The sequence below is a fragment of the Bos taurus genome, chromosome 12 (genome assembly GCF_002263795.3).
Source record: "Bos taurus isolate L1 Dominette 01449 registration number 42190680 breed Hereford chromosome 12, ARS-UCD2.0, whole genome shotgun sequence".
In the NCBI taxonomy this organism is placed as follows: Eukaryota; Metazoa; Chordata; class Mammalia; order Artiodactyla; family Bovidae; genus Bos; species Bos taurus.
This window is the reverse complement of record NC_037339.1, coordinates 18,875,412-18,894,785: the sequence shown is the minus strand read 5'-3', so window position 1 is coordinate 18,894,785 and position 19,374 is coordinate 18,875,412. Positions and strand designations below refer to the sequence as shown.

Sequence of the window (19,374 nt, the reverse complement as noted above, 5' to 3'; positions counted from 1 at the left end):
AGACAAAATGACCCGTCTGTTGTCCAAGGAGAGAAGGGAGTCGTCTGTGGGGCAGTGAGGTGTGAGCGGACACACCCCCCGCCGGAAGGCAAGTGGACTCATCACCTTGGTCATGTGGGAGACGGGCCTGGCTTCCACCTCGCCCCATGACCTGATTTCCCTGGCTTTCCTGGGACCACACTGTGTGCGTGTAAAGTGCACAATGTGATGGGTTTCAACACAAGCACACATCTGAGAAACCACCACCACCCTTAAGATGGTAAGTATACCCACCACCTCTGAGAGTCTCCTTTTATCCTGCTGCTTTCTGTCTTTCCAGGGATCTGCCTGCCCTCCAAGCCTCTGTGCTCACCTCGCTCTTCCTAGTCTTAAGGACACCTGCATCAGGGTGCAGGGAGAATAGATCTGGAAAGCTTTCTCTCTTATTATGTAATATTGGAAACATTAAAAAAAGGAAGACTGTGTGTGATACAGATGGGAGTCCTAAAGCCTAATAATAAATTAACACTCAAGAACCTACTTTGTTGGTGTTCAGTCGCTAAGCCGTGTCCAACTCTTTCACCCCATGCTCCTCTGTCCTCCACTCTTTCCCAGAGTTTGCTCAAGAACCTACTACCCAACCCCAAAACTAGAATGTTACCACCTCTCGGGTGCCCCCCAGTCTAATCCCATCCCTCTATCCCCCTTATTCAGAGGTAACCCCTGCGCTGAATCGTTGATCATTCCATTGCTTCTTAAAAATAATTTTGCCACATGTACTAACCAATACACTGCCTTCCTGTTGAACTTTACATAGAAGTTGCCTTATAATGTATTTAGTCTTCTGAAACTTGATTTTTTCATTCAGCATTATATTTCTAAGATCCACCCATGTTTAAGAATGTAGCTGTAGTTCATTTTACTTTCACTGCTTTATAATATTCCACTGTAATATTTTAATTTCCAGAGATAAATTTTTGTGCTAGTTCCAGTTTTTGCTTTTAAGAACAATGTTGCAATGAATTATCTATCTCTGTCTTTTCTACGAAACATGTAAGAATTTTCCTAGGGCATATGCTTAGAGGTCAGATTGCTGGGTCATGGAATAGACACATCTTCAGTTTTACAAAGATGACATTAAACTGCTTTCCCAAGGTGGCTGTATGCATTTTCAGTCCAACCAGCAATATACAAGTTTCTAAGGATCCACCTCCTCACGAGCACTCGGTGTCCTCAACTTGAATTCCGCAACTCTAGTAGGTACAGCAGTAGGAGTGTAAACGTTGCGGTGATTTTAATTTGCATTTCCATGACTGCTAATGAGCTTGAGCACTTTTTCATGTGCCTATTAGATGTCTGTGTTTCTTCTGTTGTGAAATACCTGAAACTATCCCGTACCCATTCTCAAATGAACTCAACCACTAATCAACCGTATATAACTGACAACCATGGACTACCTCAGCCAACAGTAGAATCCACATTATGCTTAACTCACATGGAGTGTTCACCAAGAGACCACATGCTGGGCCATAAAACACACCCTAATAAATTCAAAAGAATAGAAAGCATACAGTGTCTGCTCTCGGACCACAATATAATTAAACTAGAAATGACTAGTAGAAACATAACTGGAAAATCCCAAAATATATGTGGAAGTTAAATAATACATTGCTAAATAACAAATGAGTAAAAAAAAAAAAAAAAAAACTGAAGATAAATTTTTAAATATTTTGAAATTTTGAACTAAATAAAACACGACTTATCAAAATTTGTAGCATTCAGTGGAAGAAATGCTAGAGAGAAATATACAGCAGTGAATGTATATATGAAAAAAGAGGAATGATCTAAAATCAATGGCCAGAATATATGAATCCAAATAACCAAAGTAGATTCGTGGTAGCCTGGGGCTGGAGGTAGGAGGAAACAGGGATGACTAATAAACGGGTAAGAGGAGTCTTTTTGAGCTGATGGAAAATTCTGAAATTAGGCAGTGGTGATGGTTACACAACTCTGAATCTACCAAAACCCACCCAATTCAGTACTTTAAAAGGGTAAATTTATGGTATATAGATTATACCTCAATCAAGCTCTTATGAAATTGAAAAACAGATAAGGATATTATTTACTGATATAAAAATACACACAAAAATACATTATATATTAACAAATTTTTTTAACAAATATGTATTTGTTAAAAAATACATACAGAACACAAACCTGCAGTTCAGTGGACAGTCATAAAGCAAACACATTTAACCATCACCCAGGTCAAGAAATAAAGCACTCCCAGCAAAATGAAAGCTCTCCTCTCACCCCCTCACCACCACGACCCCTCCTCATCTCAGGACACCCCCCAACAGCATGTCTCCCCTTCCTTAGTGATCTAGGGACAGGGAATCCTGGCTACAAGACTCTTGATTGTAAGTGGCAAAAATCTCCTCTTTCGTGGCTTGCCTTTGTACTCTTTTAATGCTATCTTTTGACAAACAGATGTTCTTTATTTTAACACAGATAAATGAATTCATTTTTTATGTTTAATGCTTTTTTGTGTCTTCTCCCTAACAACAGGGAATTATTAACTCACCCCCCTCGAACACTATTATTGAATACATATTCTTTAATCAGATCCGTATTTTTTCATTTCCTTTTATCTTTAACCACTTTTTTCCCCCTGATAAATTTTTAAAAAGAAAGATGGAGTGGATATGTACTTTTTTTCCTGACTGCAAATTAAAATTTCACTACTTAAATAAAATAAAGCTAAGTTAGAACACAGAAAATCAGGATATTCACATAGACATTATTTTCATAAAGACTTTTATATTTACTGATTTTTCAGAGTAATCAAATCATTGTTATTATCAAGAAAATTTTACTTATTATATTGAATTTCTACTTACCTTGAATCCAAACAGAAAGATAACTAATATTTTAAAATAATATTGTACAGTAATAATTAATATTCAAAATAATATGCATGAAGAATTGCAAGGTCTCCTAAAGACTATATTGCATTAAAAATATGTGTTAATATATAAACAGTAAAACTCTGAAGACTAGTAATTCATTTATGGTAACTGTGATGACTCTTAATTAGATTATTAAAATAACCAGGATATTTCCATTCTCTGGCCAATCTGAGCTAATGTGGCTTTACTCTAACAAGAATGTACATAGCCTCATAATTTGGCCCTGGTTCTATCTGTATTAATTAGATGTATTTTTTCTTTCTAACTGCCCAAAAGGCTTTTGTTTTGGTATAGAAGAGCACTGTTGCCTATAGTCTCATATAAATTTAATTTATAAATTCAATTTGTGCATGATTATTTGTATTAAACTGCAGAGTCCATAGGACTACTCATTCATCAGCACTTCCCATGACATCTAGCATATAGTCGATACACAAGTGTTTGTGCACAAACTGAATGGCAAAAATCTAATCTGCAAAAAGAATATGCTCCACCTCCAACCACAGCAATTTCCAACACCTGATCATTATAAGTCACTATTTTTCTTTTCTTAGCAACAAAGTCAACCTCAATAAAGGACTTGTAGATACTTACTCTCTCTGCTTTCAGGCTCATTTTGCTCAAGAACACCAGTTCTTGATGGATTCAGTTGCCACTATAAAAGGACACAAACATTTTATGTATATGTTTAAGAAGGTTTTAATAAGTAGCATTTCAGCATTGTGCTTTCAAATATCAAAACAGCTTAAAACAGCAAGAAAAGTTAGTGTGTCACACCACCCAAGCCCTAATAACAACTCTGGACGACCCTGAATGATATGACTGCTGGATAAAGGATCAATATTCTTAGAGAATCTTATATATATGGTTTAGTGAGTATTTTTTAGGTGCTTTATATATTCCAGGCACTCTGGACACAAACAGAAAAGTCAAGTTGAAATCTATAAACAGTACTATTATATCTTTTGTACTTACTGCAAACTATAGCATATAAAAGTTATATTAAGTGCCAGAATTATCATTAAAAAGTAACACATGATTCTGGACAGGATCCTTTTGCTATAAAGAACTTTATTGGGACAACTGGTAGACCCTGACTGAACTCTGTGGATTAAATGGTAGCAACATATCAATGAAAATTTCCTGAGTTCTGTGGTTGTATTGTGGTTATGTAGGATAATCTACTATTTCAGGAAATACACAAGAAAGTATTTAAGAGTGACTTGGCATCATGGCAACAACTTAACTCTCAAGTATTTCTGGAAAAAAATTCTTCGTAGTATTTTTGTAACTTTTCTGCATGCTTGAGATTATTTCTAAAAAGAGAAAGGTTTTTAGGAACCAGAGTAGTTAAAAATAACCATGAGGAATTAAAGTTCTGAGTTTTCCACAAAACAATTACCACCTCAGCAGTTCTTTGGAAATATCAAATACTAGGCTAGGCTAAGTCACTTCAGTCGTGTCCGACTCTGTGAGACCCCATAGACGGCAGCCTACCAGGCTCCCCCGTCCCTGGGATTCTCCAGGCAAGAACACTGGAGTGGGTTGCCATTTCCTTCTCCAATGCGTGAAAGTGAAAAGTGAAAGTGAAGTCGCTCAAATCGCTTCTAATTTTTTCCTGATTTTTCTCATGAGAAATGCATGTGTATGTGTGTGCGCACGCACGTGTGTATGTGCCCCCTTCTTTTGTGTAATCTTAAACTATGTTCACCTCTATCTACTACTATCTACTACTGAATTTAAGTTGGCTTAAAGCTCAACATTCAGAAAACTAAGATCATGGCATCTGGCCCCATCACTTCATGGCAAGTAGATGGGGAAACAGTGGAAACAGTGGCAGACTTTATTTTGGGGGGCTCCAAAATCACTGTAGATGGTGACTACAGCCATGAAACTAAAAGACACTTACTCCTTGGAAGAAAAGTTATGATCAATCTAGACAGCATATTAAAAAGCAGAGACATTACTTTGCCAACAAAGGTCCATCTAGACAAGGCTATGGTTTTTCCAGTAGTCATGTACAGATGTGAGAGTTGGACTACAAAGAAAGCTGAGTGCCAAAGAATTGATGCTTTTGAACTGTGGTGTTGGAGAAGACTCTTGAGAGTCCCTTGGACTGCAAGGAGATCCAACCAGTCCATCCTAAAGGAAATCAGTCTTGAATATTCATTGGAAGGACTGACACTAAAGCTGAAACTCCAATACTTTGGCTACCTGATGCCAAGAACTGACTCATTTGAAAAGACCTTGATGCTGGGAAAGACTGAAGGTGGGACAAGGGGACGGACGACAGAGGATGAGATGGTTGGATGGCATCACCGGCTCAATGGACATGAGTTTGAGTAAACTCTGGGAGTTGGTGATGGATAGGGAGGCCTGGCGTGCTGCAGTCCACAGCGTCGCAGAGAGTCAGACACAACTGAGCGACTGAACTGAACTACTGAATTTTAAAAAAAGGCTGCAGGAAGAGGTGGGTCAGGTACTTTCTTTTGTTAGCCACCAGATGGCACTATAGAACCAACTAATTCAAGGTCTGTAAGGTCAAGTTCTTCCCTGGTAGCTCAGCTGGTAAAGAATCCACCTGCAATGTGAGACTTGGGTTGGATCCCTGGATTGGGAAGATCTCCTGGAGGAGGGCATGGCAACCCACTCTAGTATTCTTGCCTGGAGAATCCCCATGGACAGAAGAGCCTGGCACAGTACAGCACAAGGTCAAGGTAAAATTCTCTCTTTAGAGATATATATTCATAAGGCAAATCCCAAGCTGAACATCTGTGACTAGGCAAGTGCTTGCACATAAAAATAAACTCAATGATAATATTTTGTTGAAACTCTTTAAAAGGGCAAGAATCACTAATTTAAAATATGCAGCAGAGTAACTTAACAACATGGGCTTCCCAGGTGGCTCAGTGGTAAAGAGTTTGCCTGCCAATGCAGGAAACACGGGTTCGATCCCTTGGTCGAGAAGATTCCCTGGAGGAGGAAATGACAACCTACTCCAGTATTCTTGCCTAGAAAATCCCATGGACAGAGGAGCCTGGTGGGCTACAGCCCATGGGGTCACAAAACAGTCGGATATGACTTAGCGACTAAACAACAGCTATCAACATAATACAAAGTATATTTGAAAAAAATGTGTATCTACTTACTGTAAATTTGCTGACACCTTCAACTTCCCCAAATCTCATGTAAGAGATGTCTGCCTTCTTTTTTCCAACATCTACATCCCCTGCATAGATTTGTTTTATGCCTGCACCTTTAATTAAAGGTACACATTCATCACAAGGGCACTTGGTCACAAAAATCATACTTCTTTCTTCTGGCTTTATTTCTTGACACCTACAAAAATATATATACATATGAAAAAATTAGGAAGGTAGTTTCTAAAAGGGTAAGTTATGTTTTAGAAAAATCTTTGAACATTAAAATTGAGCCGTTTTGGAAAGATTTACAACATTATACACAATAATGATCAAGCCTTATTCTTGCTGAATTAGTCAATGCCAAGATTTTCAGTATTTAGACAACAAAGGAAATGAAAACAGAGGGAATAATGCTTTCTAAGTAGGAAACTCTTTATAAAGCCAGAATTACGGGCCAGAACTAACGCCTTCCCTGAGAATGTGCCACATGTGATGAGACATTAAGTCATCGTGGTAGCCCGAAGGTCTATCTCTCATCTGGTGCCTGAGAGATATTTAATAAATGCTTACTAAATGGATTAATGTTAGAGTTCTGTTTTGAGTTATAGTTCCCTTACTGCTTTTACCTCACGTAGGGTAATTTAACAAACACTTGGATTTGACAAAATGAAGCAAGTAAATCTGTAATGAAGAGTTCAAGGGAAAAAAACCTGTGTAGTGAAATTTTGCACGCCGGGGTAGTTTAGGACCTAGGATAGACGAGTTGTACTTCCGGGTTCTGTGGTTTACAAAGCTCTCGTTTGTATGCTCCCCAACCAGCCTTCCGCACCCATGTCCTCAGTTTAGAGTCTCATTCTCTTCCCCTGGACCAGGGAAGCAGAATTGTATGCATCTAGCCTGTTCAAACCGTACACCTGCAACCTAAGTAATCATTACTGTAGCTCTGTCAGTGTCTTTCCATTTGTCCACTACTTCCAAAGGAAGACTAAACTCCAAGTCTCCCTTGTCAGTCCCACGCTGGCCCGCGGTCCAGCCTAACTGGAACATCTATGTTGCTAAACACTCAAGCACTTTCTGTCTTCTAGCCCACTGCTATGCCTCAGGCAAGAATGGTTTCCCTTCAAGTAAGCATCTTCAATTGCCACAATCCTACCAAAGCTTTAAAGCTCAGCTCAAATGCCAGTTTCTCCATAAAGGTTTTCCCTCACACTCCCTCTCCATTTATTGCAGCCCCTGAATTTCCACCCACTTTGTGTTGGCCTTCCCACACAACTGACCATGTTGAGTACAGTCTTATATCCCACACTGGACTATAAACTCCTCAGGACAGAAACCATGACTCATACAGATTTGAATCTCCCAAGAGCACCCACTAAACGGTAAATGCTGAGGAATATTTGTGGAAATTATCTAAATTAACATTAGAAGGAGGTAATGCCAGCAATAAGCTCTAACAAAAACTATGTTAAAGCAATTTGGTTCATAATAAAATCTATATATTCATAAATATATGCTCAGAATTTAGAAAACAAAGGTGATCTTATAATGCAGAAATATGCAAGACCCTATGGACACACTTGAAGCAGTTTTATCCTGGAGAGAGAAGGAAGAAAGGAAAAAAGATTTGCTCTGAAGGCCTGGAGGATCCCTGACAATGGCCTCTGTCATGTAGCAAAAACCAAGTACAACCAGAGGTATACTTCTGAAAAGAATATTTCTTGGAATTTTTTAAAAGGCAATAAATTACAGCAAAATGAAAGCTAATTTCAACTAACCCTTGCTACATTTTATACAAAATACAGGCAAACGGATTTCATACCTAAATGTTAAGGCATTCTGTTCAGCATGTACGATGTATCTGAATTTCCTTATTTCTCTGTCTTTCTGTTTGTCATCCATGTGCGGAAAGTCAGCATACTCGGATCCAACAGGAAAAGCGTTATAACCGCATCCTATGAAGTACATGGCGCCTGTGCCATCACAACTTCTCTATGGAAAGTGAGCAAACCAACAAAGCTGTGTTCAACATTCTGAAAAGGCATCTTACATTGTATCTTTAAAGCCTAGCATCACACTTTGTAGAATGGATTCACTTTTCCATAATACACAATAAAGTTATGGCAAACCTAGACAGCGTATTAAAAAGCAGAGACCTGGCTGACAAAGGTCCATATAGTCAAAGCTATGGATTTTCCAGTAGTCATGTATGGATGTGAGAGTTGGACCATAAAGAAGGCTGAGTGCTGAAGAACTGATGCTTTCAAACTGTGGTGCTGGAGAAGACTCTCGAGAGTCCCGTGGACAGCAAGGAGCTCAAACCAGTCAATCCTATAGGAAATCAATCTTGAATATTCATTGGAAGGACTGAAGCTGAAGTGCCAATACTGTGGCCACCTGATGCAAAGAGCCGATTCATTTGAAAAGACCCTCATGCTGGGAAGAGTTGAGGGCAGGAGAAGGGGACGACAGAGGATGAGATGGCTGGGTGGCATCACTGACTTGATGGACGTGGGTTTGAGCAAACTCTGGGAGACAGGGAAGGGCAGGGAAGCCTGGAGTGCTATAGTCTGTGGGGTTGCAAAGAGTCGGACACGACTTAGTGACTCAACAATGAACAACAGTGATAAACTGAGCCATCAGAAAAATATAGTATTGGATTTTCCTTCAGCAGGGTGATCTTGTCAAAGTTAAATTTCAAGCAGGCTGATCATCTCTAGTATATAATATCAAGACAGTCCTTCATTTTAGCAGTTAGTGAAATACCAGCTTAATTCACAAACTGTTTCACTTGACTCAGACATCCCTCCCTGATTGGTTATAAGACCCTAGAGAACAGAAACTATGTTTTATACCGTCTTTCTGGCCCTTAAAGCATACCTATTATAGTGGTCCATACAGAGCAGGTACTCTATATTATTATAAATTATTGTTAAGTTATTATATGCTCTGTGCTGTGCTAGTTGTTAGCAAATCAGAAATTCCAAAAATATTTTGAACAATTTCTGTTTGGGGTTAAAAATGTACTATTATATATATAGTTGGAAAATCTATAATGTATTTTCCTTTCATCTTTATGTTTACTGAGCCTCTATTGTGTATATATGTGTGTGTGTATATATGTGTGTGTGTGTGTATAAATAATAGAACTTCCTACATTAAGTGGCATTTTTCTTTATTCTGGTCAGTGGCATATTAGGTGTTAATATGAATGCTTTATCAACTCTAAGAGTAAAATATTTAATAAACCAAACCTGTTTATAATAGTTTGGAAAATGCTATAAACCTCACTAAAATTTCAATATATTAATATTATAATTACTCATATGATAGTATCAACAGTATCATATTTACTGTCTCCTAGCTCCATTCCTTCTCAACACATCCCCATAATTTCAAGTCCTCATCATCTTTTTTCTTAATCTCCCTACTTCCTGTCTAGCTCCACTTTATTTTTAAAATGCAAACCTGATCATTTTCCCACTTAAGATGTTCTTAGACTGCACTGTCCAATACAGTGGCCATTGGGCACACGTGCTCAGTGCAAACTGAGAGCGGCCAGAAGATGCCCCTGAGAAGGAAACAGCAACTCACTCCAGGGTTCCTGCCTGGGAGACTCACGGACAGAGGGGCCTGGGGGCCACGGTCCATGGGGTCGCAGAAGAGCCTGACACAACTGAAGTGACTGCTACTGCTGCTGCTGCTAAGTCGAGGCAGTCGTGTCCGACTCTGTGTGACCCCAGAGATGGCAGCCCACCAGGCGCCCCCGTCCCTGGGATTCTCCAGGCTAGAACACTGGAGTGGGCTGCCATTTCCTTCTCCAATGCATGAAAGTGAAAAGTGAAAAGTTAAAGGGAAGTCGCTCAGTCGTGTCCGACTCTTAGCGACCCCATGGACTGCAGCCCACCAGGCTCTGTCCATGGGATTTTCCAGGCAAGAGTATGGGAGTGGGGTGCCACTGCCTTCTCCAACTGAAGTGACTAAACAACAGCAAATAAGTATAAAACACACACAGAATTATAAAGACTCAATACTCCTCTCAAATGCAAAATATTTTATTAAAAATATTAACCAATATTTTTATATTGGTTACATGCTGAAATGGTAATATTTCTCAACAGGTGATTAAGTATATTCCTAAAATTAATTCACCTGTTCCTTATTTTTTTTAATGTGGCTCCTAAGAACTTTTAAATCATGTATGTGGCTTGCTTTTTATTTCTGCTGGTTAGTGCGATGCTAGGGCATCCCCACTGTCTAAAAGATAAAGTCTAAACTCTCCATGGTATATGAAGTTCTTCACGGTGCAGCCTAATGTTTTTGCTATTCTACTAGACATAGGACTCTGGACTCCAATGTGCCAAATCACTTGCATTTCCCCATATTCCTACGCACTACCTCTGCGTGTTGCCCTCCGAGTCCCACTAACTTGCTGTGCTGATGAACTCCTCCTCATTATTCAAGACTAATAGCAGCTGACCTCCTCCAAGAATGCTTTACTTATTTCTCCAAGCAGAGTAAGAGGCCTCCTCTGTGCTCTCACGGCGTCATGTTATGATTACAGCTATATGCCCGTCTCCTTTTCACCTCCGTCTCCATCACTAGACTGTAAGGCCATGAAGTGTGGGATATGTGGCCTGTAACTCCCCACTGTTCACGGGGGCACAGGGTCTACCCTGTCCTGTGGAAGTTGAATAAAGGTTTATTAAATGAATGTATCTATCTAGAAAACTGCTGAAAGAAAGCGCAAATGTTTTTAGAACTTAATAAATAAATACCCTAATAAATATTAATCCCCATGGGGCAACAAAATGTCATGCACTTAAGATCAAAATATGTTAAACAAAATCAAGTTTAAATGATTATAAAGAATTAATTTCACACTTACAGATTTTCCTTCCGCCCAGATGACTGCCCCGACTCCTGTTTTATGATCCTCTGAAAGATACATGGCATGTGACTCAGTGAAAACCAATATCTGTTAGTTTCAGAAACAGATTGTTTTTCCAAAAATAATAAATATGTATTTATTGAAATACACTTCATAAATGTAGCAGCAATCCTTGACAACCTCACTAATTATGGAAAAGTATGAGAATACTGTCAAGCATAGACTATGGGAGCTAGGGATGAACTAATTAAAGACAGTGTCACTGCCAACCCAGTCATAGACGATGTGTGTGCAGAGATCACTGCAGTAGCAGTGCCCACACTCGGGTGACTTCAAAGCTGTAACCAGACTTTAGGGTAACTTTACTCAATCTCCACCAAGTCAGGTTTTAAATACCTATTTCTAATAGATGATGAAAGTAAGACAGAAGTTCCTGAACTAATGGATTTGGTGTAATAAACCATTCACAACAATCAAATCTGTCTTCTCCTAGTATTTTTTGCACTCTATCAAGGAAAACACATTTCATGGATGTGTTCTTACTATGAAAAAAGTTCAAACTCATAAACATATACCCTTATGGGCCTTCACATATATATATATATATTGCTGGTAGGTACATGAAAGGAATTTTAATTTACACAAAATGATGTCCTTTCCCTGACCTTCAGAGTTTACCATGTGGGGAGAAGAATGCCAAGTTGTTGACGTGATGCTCGTTTCTAAATCAAGTGGTAGAAGTTATAAATATTAGATTAAAATTTCCCTGCAGAACCAATTTAATTACTCTGCAACAAGCAAAGCTGTATTTCTTTAAACTATTAACCTTAAACAGAAAATACAAAACCAAAATAGAAATTCTACATATTCAAAGTAAGTGATTAAGATTTAGGTCTCTTCACCCAACCTGCTTGCCTTCCTCTGACATGAAGAATTTCGTAACCAAGACTTCCGTTCCCTGCATACCTGAGTCCCTACACTCATGAAGCTCATGTCTGGTGTGGGAGGAAGGTGGTAACAAGAGTCTAAAAGCAAAGGCAGTGTGCTGGGCTATAAAGGAAAGGAGTGTGATGCCGAGGAAGAGGGTGGCAGGAATGCAATTTAGAGGTGGAGACTGTCAGCAAAGGGATTTGGGGATAAACAAAGTCTTGTGCCTTCCAAGATCTTCAGAATATAACATGGTGAGAAAAGAACATAATTATGGCTTTATGCTCATTTCTAAGGCAAGTTGCAGAAGCTAAAAATGAAAACCTCTAAGTAAAACTGTACTTAATACATGCATAAATCTGGAACAAAAAATGAAAAACTCATAGAAATTCTTCAAATCCCAAGTTTTTAATTTCAAAAGTTAAAAATATTAACTTTATCTAGAGAGCTCAGGGCAGTGACTAACATATGGTAAAAGCTCAAAAAGGGTTTGCTGAATGAAAAAAACAGAGTAATATGATTTTAATGAAATAAGAATATCTATTTGCTGCGGGGGGCGGGGTAGAAATTCTTCATATCAAGTCTACTTTTCCTACCACTGACACTAAGCATTCTTCATATTATTATTTTTTAGTCCAGGAGCCACCTTTTCTGTTTCAGTCTAAGGACAGACTAAATCTTGTCAAGAGGGGGAAAAAATGTGATTAAAAATTTTTTTTTCTTCTTCTTCTTTTTTTTTTTTTAGAATTTTATTTATGGCTGTGCTGGGTCTTTGTTGCTGTCCAAGCTTTTCTCTAACTGCGGTGAGCGGGGGCTATTCTCTAGTTGCTGTGCGAGAGCTTCTCATTGAGGTGGCTTCTCGTTGCAGAGCATGGGCTCTCCTCTTGGCCGCCCAGGCTTCAGCAGCTGGGGCACACGGGCTCAGCAGCTGCAGCTCCCGGGCTCTACAGCACAGGTTCAATAGTTGTAGCATATGGGCTTAGTTGTCCCAAGGCATGTGGATCTTCCTGGATCAGGGATTGAAGTCGTGTCTCCTGCATTGGCAGGCAGGTTCTTTCCACTGAGCCACTAGGGAAGCCTCCCAAAACATGATCTTTAAACTAAGCTCCACTGTTTAGCTAAGGATAGTTTCACCAAGAGAATATACTTTACTACATGTCTTTTGAAATCGGAATAAAATTTCATCCATATACAATGGAGTAGGTTTCACCCAGCCCTCAAGGTTGGATGACAGATGAGGTAATTTCTCAAAAATCTTTTCACATCTGTAATTTTTATGTAAAACTTCTTTAAAAAAATTCTTCCATGTCTATAAATTGCTACCCAGGATCTGCTCATTCACAGGGTTTTCTCTGTATACCCTTGAAGGAAAGGTCAACTTGTAATCACTGAGCCAAACTCCTCGGACCCTTTGATCACCGAAAGTCAGAGGACTCTATGCTATTATTCTGGAACACAAGTGTGGTTATTTTCACTCCCAATACTGTGGTCACATCAGGGTTTGTCCAAGTGTGGTCCACAGACCAACTGCATCAGAACCATTGGATGCTTGTTCAAAAAGCAGACTCCTGACTCCCATGGAAACTCCCTGAATTAACCTCTCCAAGGGAGGCAGCAGAGTTGGGAACGTAGACTTCTCATGTGCATCGCCTCAACTGAAAGTTGAGAACCGCTGAGTTATGATTTGAAACAGTTAAGCCTTCTTGGCCATGTCACCCTACTTTCATCATCAACATTGTGTGGTTCAGGAGGAAGGCATGATTGTCAGCTTTGGAAAACACCTAGTCTAACGGAAAACAGGACATAAAAAGAAATCAAAACTCACACTTAAACCAGATAGTTAAGATTAGACCCTTCAGTTGTTTGGCATCATACAGTTTGTGCCTGTAGCAGAATCAAATTCTTTTAAGGTGATGATTAACCCTGTTGAATGTTGGAATCCCTTGCAGAATTTTAAAAATTCACAGGCCTAGGACACACCCACAGGGACCAGGCTTAGTGTGTCTGGGTTAGAATTTGAGCATTTGTACTGAGAACTTCCCTGGTGGCTCAGATGGTAAAGCATCTGCCTACAATGTGGGAGACCTGGCTTCAACCCCTGAGTCAGGAAGATCCTCTGGAGAAGGAAATGGCAACCCACTCTAGTATTCTTGCCTGGAAAATCCCATGGGCAGAGGAGCCTGGTGGGCTACAGTCTATGGGGTCGCAAAGAGTCGAACACGACTGTGACTAAACTTTCACTTTAAGTTTCTATGGTGACCCTGACAAGCTGCCTTTTGCAAACCTCCATTTTACTGAAATTACTTCAACCCGTGGTCTCTGTTGAGCATGTACTGCAGACCAGTGCATCTGTATGGACTTTTTCTGAAGATTTTCTCTATCCTCCTTCTCTTCTTGGAATAAATTTTAAAATTCCTACTATAGCCCACTCACCAGGCATTCCTCTGCTGCTCCTTCTGCCGGAATTTTCTTTTCCCTATTCCAAAGTCGCATTTTAAAAAGTGATCATCATTCTACTTTCAAAAATGTTATGTCTGGTAAGATGTAAAAACACTATTCTGTAACTGGAAATATAGATACCACCCTTTATCATGGTAAGGTAAAATTCCCAAGTAATATTTTCCTTCTTCACATACATACTCATGTACAACTTAATAAAGTTAAAAATGTTTGATTTCTCCCCTTGCTGTTTGAAAACATATCAGAAATTGGAAGAATCTGCCAATTTTCTTCGATTCTACTGGTTATTTGAAATTCATATTTTAAAGATTTTTCTAAGTTTTTACTAAATATTGAATAGATAAGGAATATTGAGTAGTTAAAAAAAGAGGAATAATTCTGGTTCTCTCTCTTTTTGTCCTTTCTCTAGTGGAGGGCTCATTCAACTGGGAAATGATAAAAGCAAGCAGCAGAAAGGGCTGAATTAGATCCTGATTTATAAATGCAGCATCCAATATAGGCCACAAGAAATCCTAAAACTGCTCTAAGAAAGAGTTGTCTACTCAAGGGTCTCACTAACTTCTCTATATTAGTATGAGCAGCAACACTTTAGTATCTAAGAGTCAATAAACGCTACCAGAAGTGAAATGAACACTTTATGTCTGACACAAATACGACCCCATCAACCCCGATTTAGGAACTAAGCGTGTAACTCACCAGTTCGATATGCCAGTAACCTGGCCTGAATCATGCAGTGCCTTGCAATTTCTTGTGGCAAACTTTGATTGTGAATTTCATTACTGTGTTCGGTGTTGCCACAATAAAATCCGTAGTGTTTAAAGTTGGGCACGCTGGAAGCTACTGCGGCCAGAAGAAGGACAAGGTCTTTCATGTTCTGCCTTAGATTGCTAAAGTACGGATTCTCACACAAGTTCTCCAAACCTATAGTCATCAGTATTTGCTTATGCATTTCTTCATTGGAAACCAAAAATATCATTTCATATTCTTTTATTCTCTCTTGTTTACATTCAGAATAAAAATCAAAGTTAGTGTCTGGCAATGTTTTGGAAATTTTTTGAATAAAGTCACATTTGTAAGAGGTCTCTTCTACAAACTGCACCATGTAACAGACCAAAGGCTGAAGTAAGACACACACGTGGGCCCGACTGTTTGACTTCAGTCTTTCCACTGCTTTGGCATCTAACTTTGCATCTTCGAAACCAGAAGCCTCAGTGAGCAAACTTATTTCTGGGTCAGCAGGCCAATATGAAATTCGATTAACTCCAGCTGAAATAAAAAATATGAAAGTTAGTTAGCAGATGCCTGCCGAAATTAAGGGTTTTCTTGATAAATCCATCATATCATTGCAGTTGATCCTGAGGTCCCAGTGTAATAAATGTCTACTACCAAATCACCAGTAATATAGCCTGAGTGTTGGCAAACTGTGGCCACAGGCCAAATCTGTCCCGTTGCCTACTTTTGTACAGCTTGCGGGTCAAGAATGGCTTTCACAGTTTTTAAATAGTTGAGGAAAAAAAATACTTGTAACACAATGAAAATTATATAAAATTCAATTTTCAGTGCCCGTAAAGATTAGTGGGAACACAGACATACCTAATCACTGACATATTCTCATTGTTTCTGTACTACAATGGATTAGCTGAGAGCTGAATAGCTGTATGAATACGATACAGCCTGCAAAGCCTAAAATACTCACTATGTGGCCCTTTATAGGAAATGTTTGCTGACAACAAAGCCCGTGGGAAGCATCTATGCAATCAATGGTTTTGCTAAGTGTGGTCCCAAAGCCCAGAGCTAGGAAGATGTACCAGAGTCCTCCAAGTAATGAAATGGCTGCTTCCAGAAATAGTACAGCACAACTGATATTGACTAGAGTTTTGAACCTAAAATAAACAATTCATCCATGCATGAAAAATGTACTGGTACTTTAAACTCTTTCTCTGGGAAGCTCGTCTAAGAAAATATTTGAAGTAAAGACAAAAAATAAAAATTCATGTACGTATATGTTTAGTGCAGCATTGTTTAAAACCGTAAAACTAGAAAAAATCTAAATGGCCAAAACAGGGGAACAGTAACACATGACAGTCCTCCTCATAATAAAATATACAGTTATCCAAAACATCCACAAAGAATTTATAACGTGACGGGAGCAGGGAAGCAGGGGGAGAGGAAGAAGTGTGAACTGCTTTTACGAATACAAAATTAAAGACAAAACAACAAACTAGAAGGAACATTGTTCAGTCAACGTAGCAGAGGAATAGTTAGTCATTTTAACATGGGCTGCTGTGCTTAGTGGCTCAGTCATGTCTGACACTTTGCGATCTGATGGGCTGTAGCCCGCCAGGCTCCTCTGTCCATGGGATTCTCCAGGCAAGAATACTGGAGGGGGTTGCCATGCCCTCTTCCAGGGGGATCTTTCTGACCCGCATCACACCCAGAAGCAGGATCAAACCCAGCAGTACTACAGGTGGATTCTTTACCACTGAGCCACCAAGGAGTCCCATCTTTAACATACAGAGATCGAAATTCTTGAGAGCACATGTGAATTGACAAGAGAGAAAGTAAATTTACAAAAGAGAAAGCAAAACTGAATAACAAACATGAAAACAGTTTTAAATTTGTGTTTGGAACTGAACAACAAGATGCCAGATACAGAAACACATAAACGTTCATCAATTAATTAGTATTTAAAACAAAGAAACCCCTTTGCTCATGTCTCATATAATTTCCATTAGAAAAGGCATTTATTTTTTTATCATTGTGCCCAGAGGTGAATAGCCAGATGGCCCACAGGTTTTCTATATTCAAAATAATAAACATCTGAGTTGAACAAATGCACATTTCTATCTACTCCTTGCTACTACAGACTCTTACTGTGGCTTGGGCTGGAAGGTAACTGTGAAGGCCTCCTTTGAAGGAGGCTCTAGCATGTGACCACTTCTTCTGGAAGTGCCTATAGCTCAAGGGAACTCCCCTTACCACCAATCTGATCTTTACTCTCCTGCACTGGCAGGCAGATTCCTTACCACTAGCCACTTGGGAAGCCCATGTAAAAGATGCACCATTTTTTAAATAGGTAAATGGTCTGGATACATACCTAGGTGCAAAACAGAATCATAAACACAAAGATTAGAGAGGAGCCCAGTGTGTATAGATAGCTATACATTAATTCTTTGTGCTCCTCCTTCCAAGGGGTAGAGTAGTCACTGGAAGGCAGCCACCCAGCCAGGAATACAGTTCCCACAATGCACGCGAACAAAAATGATGTCTGTGACTTCCAGGCCAGGGTTTTTAAAAAACAGGTATGCTTTCTCTTGCTTTCCCTAGTGGCTCGATGGTAAAGAATACGCCTGCCAACACAGGAGACTCGGGTTTGATCCCTGAGGTGGGAAGATTCCCTGGAGAAGTAAATGGCAACCCACTCCAGTATTCATGCCTGGGAAATCCCATGGACAGAGGAGCCTGGTGGGCTACAGTCCCACGAGGTCGCAAAAGAAGCAGACAAGACTTAGAGGCTAAACAACAATAACAAAGCAACATTTTTTAAACATTCAAAGAGTCGGACACTACTTAATGACTAAACAAAAACATGCCTGCTCTCCTCTGTCTCTAGATACAGGAGAGGCCAGTAGGGATTCCAGGAGCTTACGACAGAAGATGCTGAGGCCCACACATCAACCACAGAATAGCTGGCTGATGTTTGATAACACCTGCACTGGACTATTACATGCATGATGAGTGTCTAATATATTAAGCCACTGAAATGTTGTTGGTGTTTGTTAAAGTAGCTAGTATTAGTCTACCAGTACACTGAGGGTCACCTAACTAGTGACACAGCTGAGACCAGAATACATCTTTTCCGATTCTTCTTCTTACAGTATATCAAACTGTCTTCAGATACATATGTATATTTTAAAATTATATTAGGCAATTTGACTTGTTCTCAGATAAATGCTATTAATCCCCAACAAAGCCTTATCTACACTTACCATTTACAATCATTTTCAAACAAGCAGAACATGGCTTTCTGGAAAAATAGAGATCACAGTTTTTCAGCTTTGACCCATGTTTTATCAGAGCAATTTTCCCAGCATGTAAATCTTCACTTGAACAGTGGAGACCAACAATTTTCATATTTTTCACCACCACAAGACCAGTTCTCTTCACCTATATTAAGATATAAAATAGTAATTTATTTTATAATATCTAATGATCATCTCATGGATTATACTTGATGTATGAATAAAATGAAAGTTTAATTCTTCATCTGAACATAGTTTGAACAAATACACATTTCTCATTAGGTCCAAAAAATTTTCTGAAGGTTTAAAATGTTGACTTTACACCAGAAGTCTTCTAAATCTAGGCTTTCTTAACCAAACAAGCATTGAATTATCACAAATTTATCCTAGTAAAAAATGAATTACTTTTTACCCTAGTAAAGGGCAATAATGAAGTTGATTTGACTTGTTTCTTATAACATCTAGCCTAAGACTACTTAGTATTAAGGTTCTAGATAGTAAGAAGGAAAATTTTGGCAAACCTGTGATTTTACACATGGGTAAGTGAAGCCCAGAAAATTTACATGACTTTCTGAAAGACTCACAGACGGTAAAAGCCAGAACTAAATCAGAGGTCATCTTAAATTAAAAAAAATTTTTTTAATTGAAATATAGTTGATTTACAATGCTGTATTAGTTACTGCTGTAAAGCAAAGTGATTCAGTTATACATATATACATTCATTTTTTTATATACACTCTTTTCCATTATGGTTTACAATAGGATACTGAATATAGTTTTCTATGCCAATTAATAGGACCTTGCTGTTTATCCATTCTATATAGATAAAAGTTTACATCTACTAACTAAAAAATTTTTAACTTATCATATTTTACTTTTTATTCTTATTTATTTACTTATTTGGCTTCGGCATGTGGGATTTTAGTTCCCTGACCGGCGGCTGAACCTGTGCCCTCTGCATTGGGAGCACAGTGTCTTAACCACTG

General features: G+C 38.9%; 1 protein-coding gene across 2 annotated transcripts in view; it reads right to left on the bottom strand.

Annotated features, from left to right (window-relative positions):
• The window catches only part of CDADC1 (cytidine and dCMP deaminase domain containing 1), a 30,803-nt gene that overhangs the window by 3,238 nt on the left and 8,191 nt on the right, over positions 1 to 19,374 (bottom strand). For both annotated transcript variants that reach the window (XM_010810697.4, NM_001206518.1), the window contains 6 exons: positions 18,356 to 18,533; positions 15,063 to 15,632; positions 10,977 to 11,026; positions 7,911 to 8,080; positions 6,098 to 6,287; positions 3,543 to 3,603 (listed from right to left, as the gene is read on the bottom strand). In XM_010810697.4, coding sequence (XP_010808999.1) covers positions 3,543 to 3,603; positions 6,098 to 6,287; positions 7,911 to 8,080; positions 10,977 to 11,026; positions 15,063 to 15,632; positions 18,356 to 18,533 — 1,219 coding nt within the window. The remainder of the gene's footprint in view (positions 1 to 3,542; positions 3,604 to 6,097; positions 6,288 to 7,910; positions 8,081 to 10,976; positions 11,027 to 15,062; positions 15,633 to 18,355; positions 18,534 to 19,374) is intronic.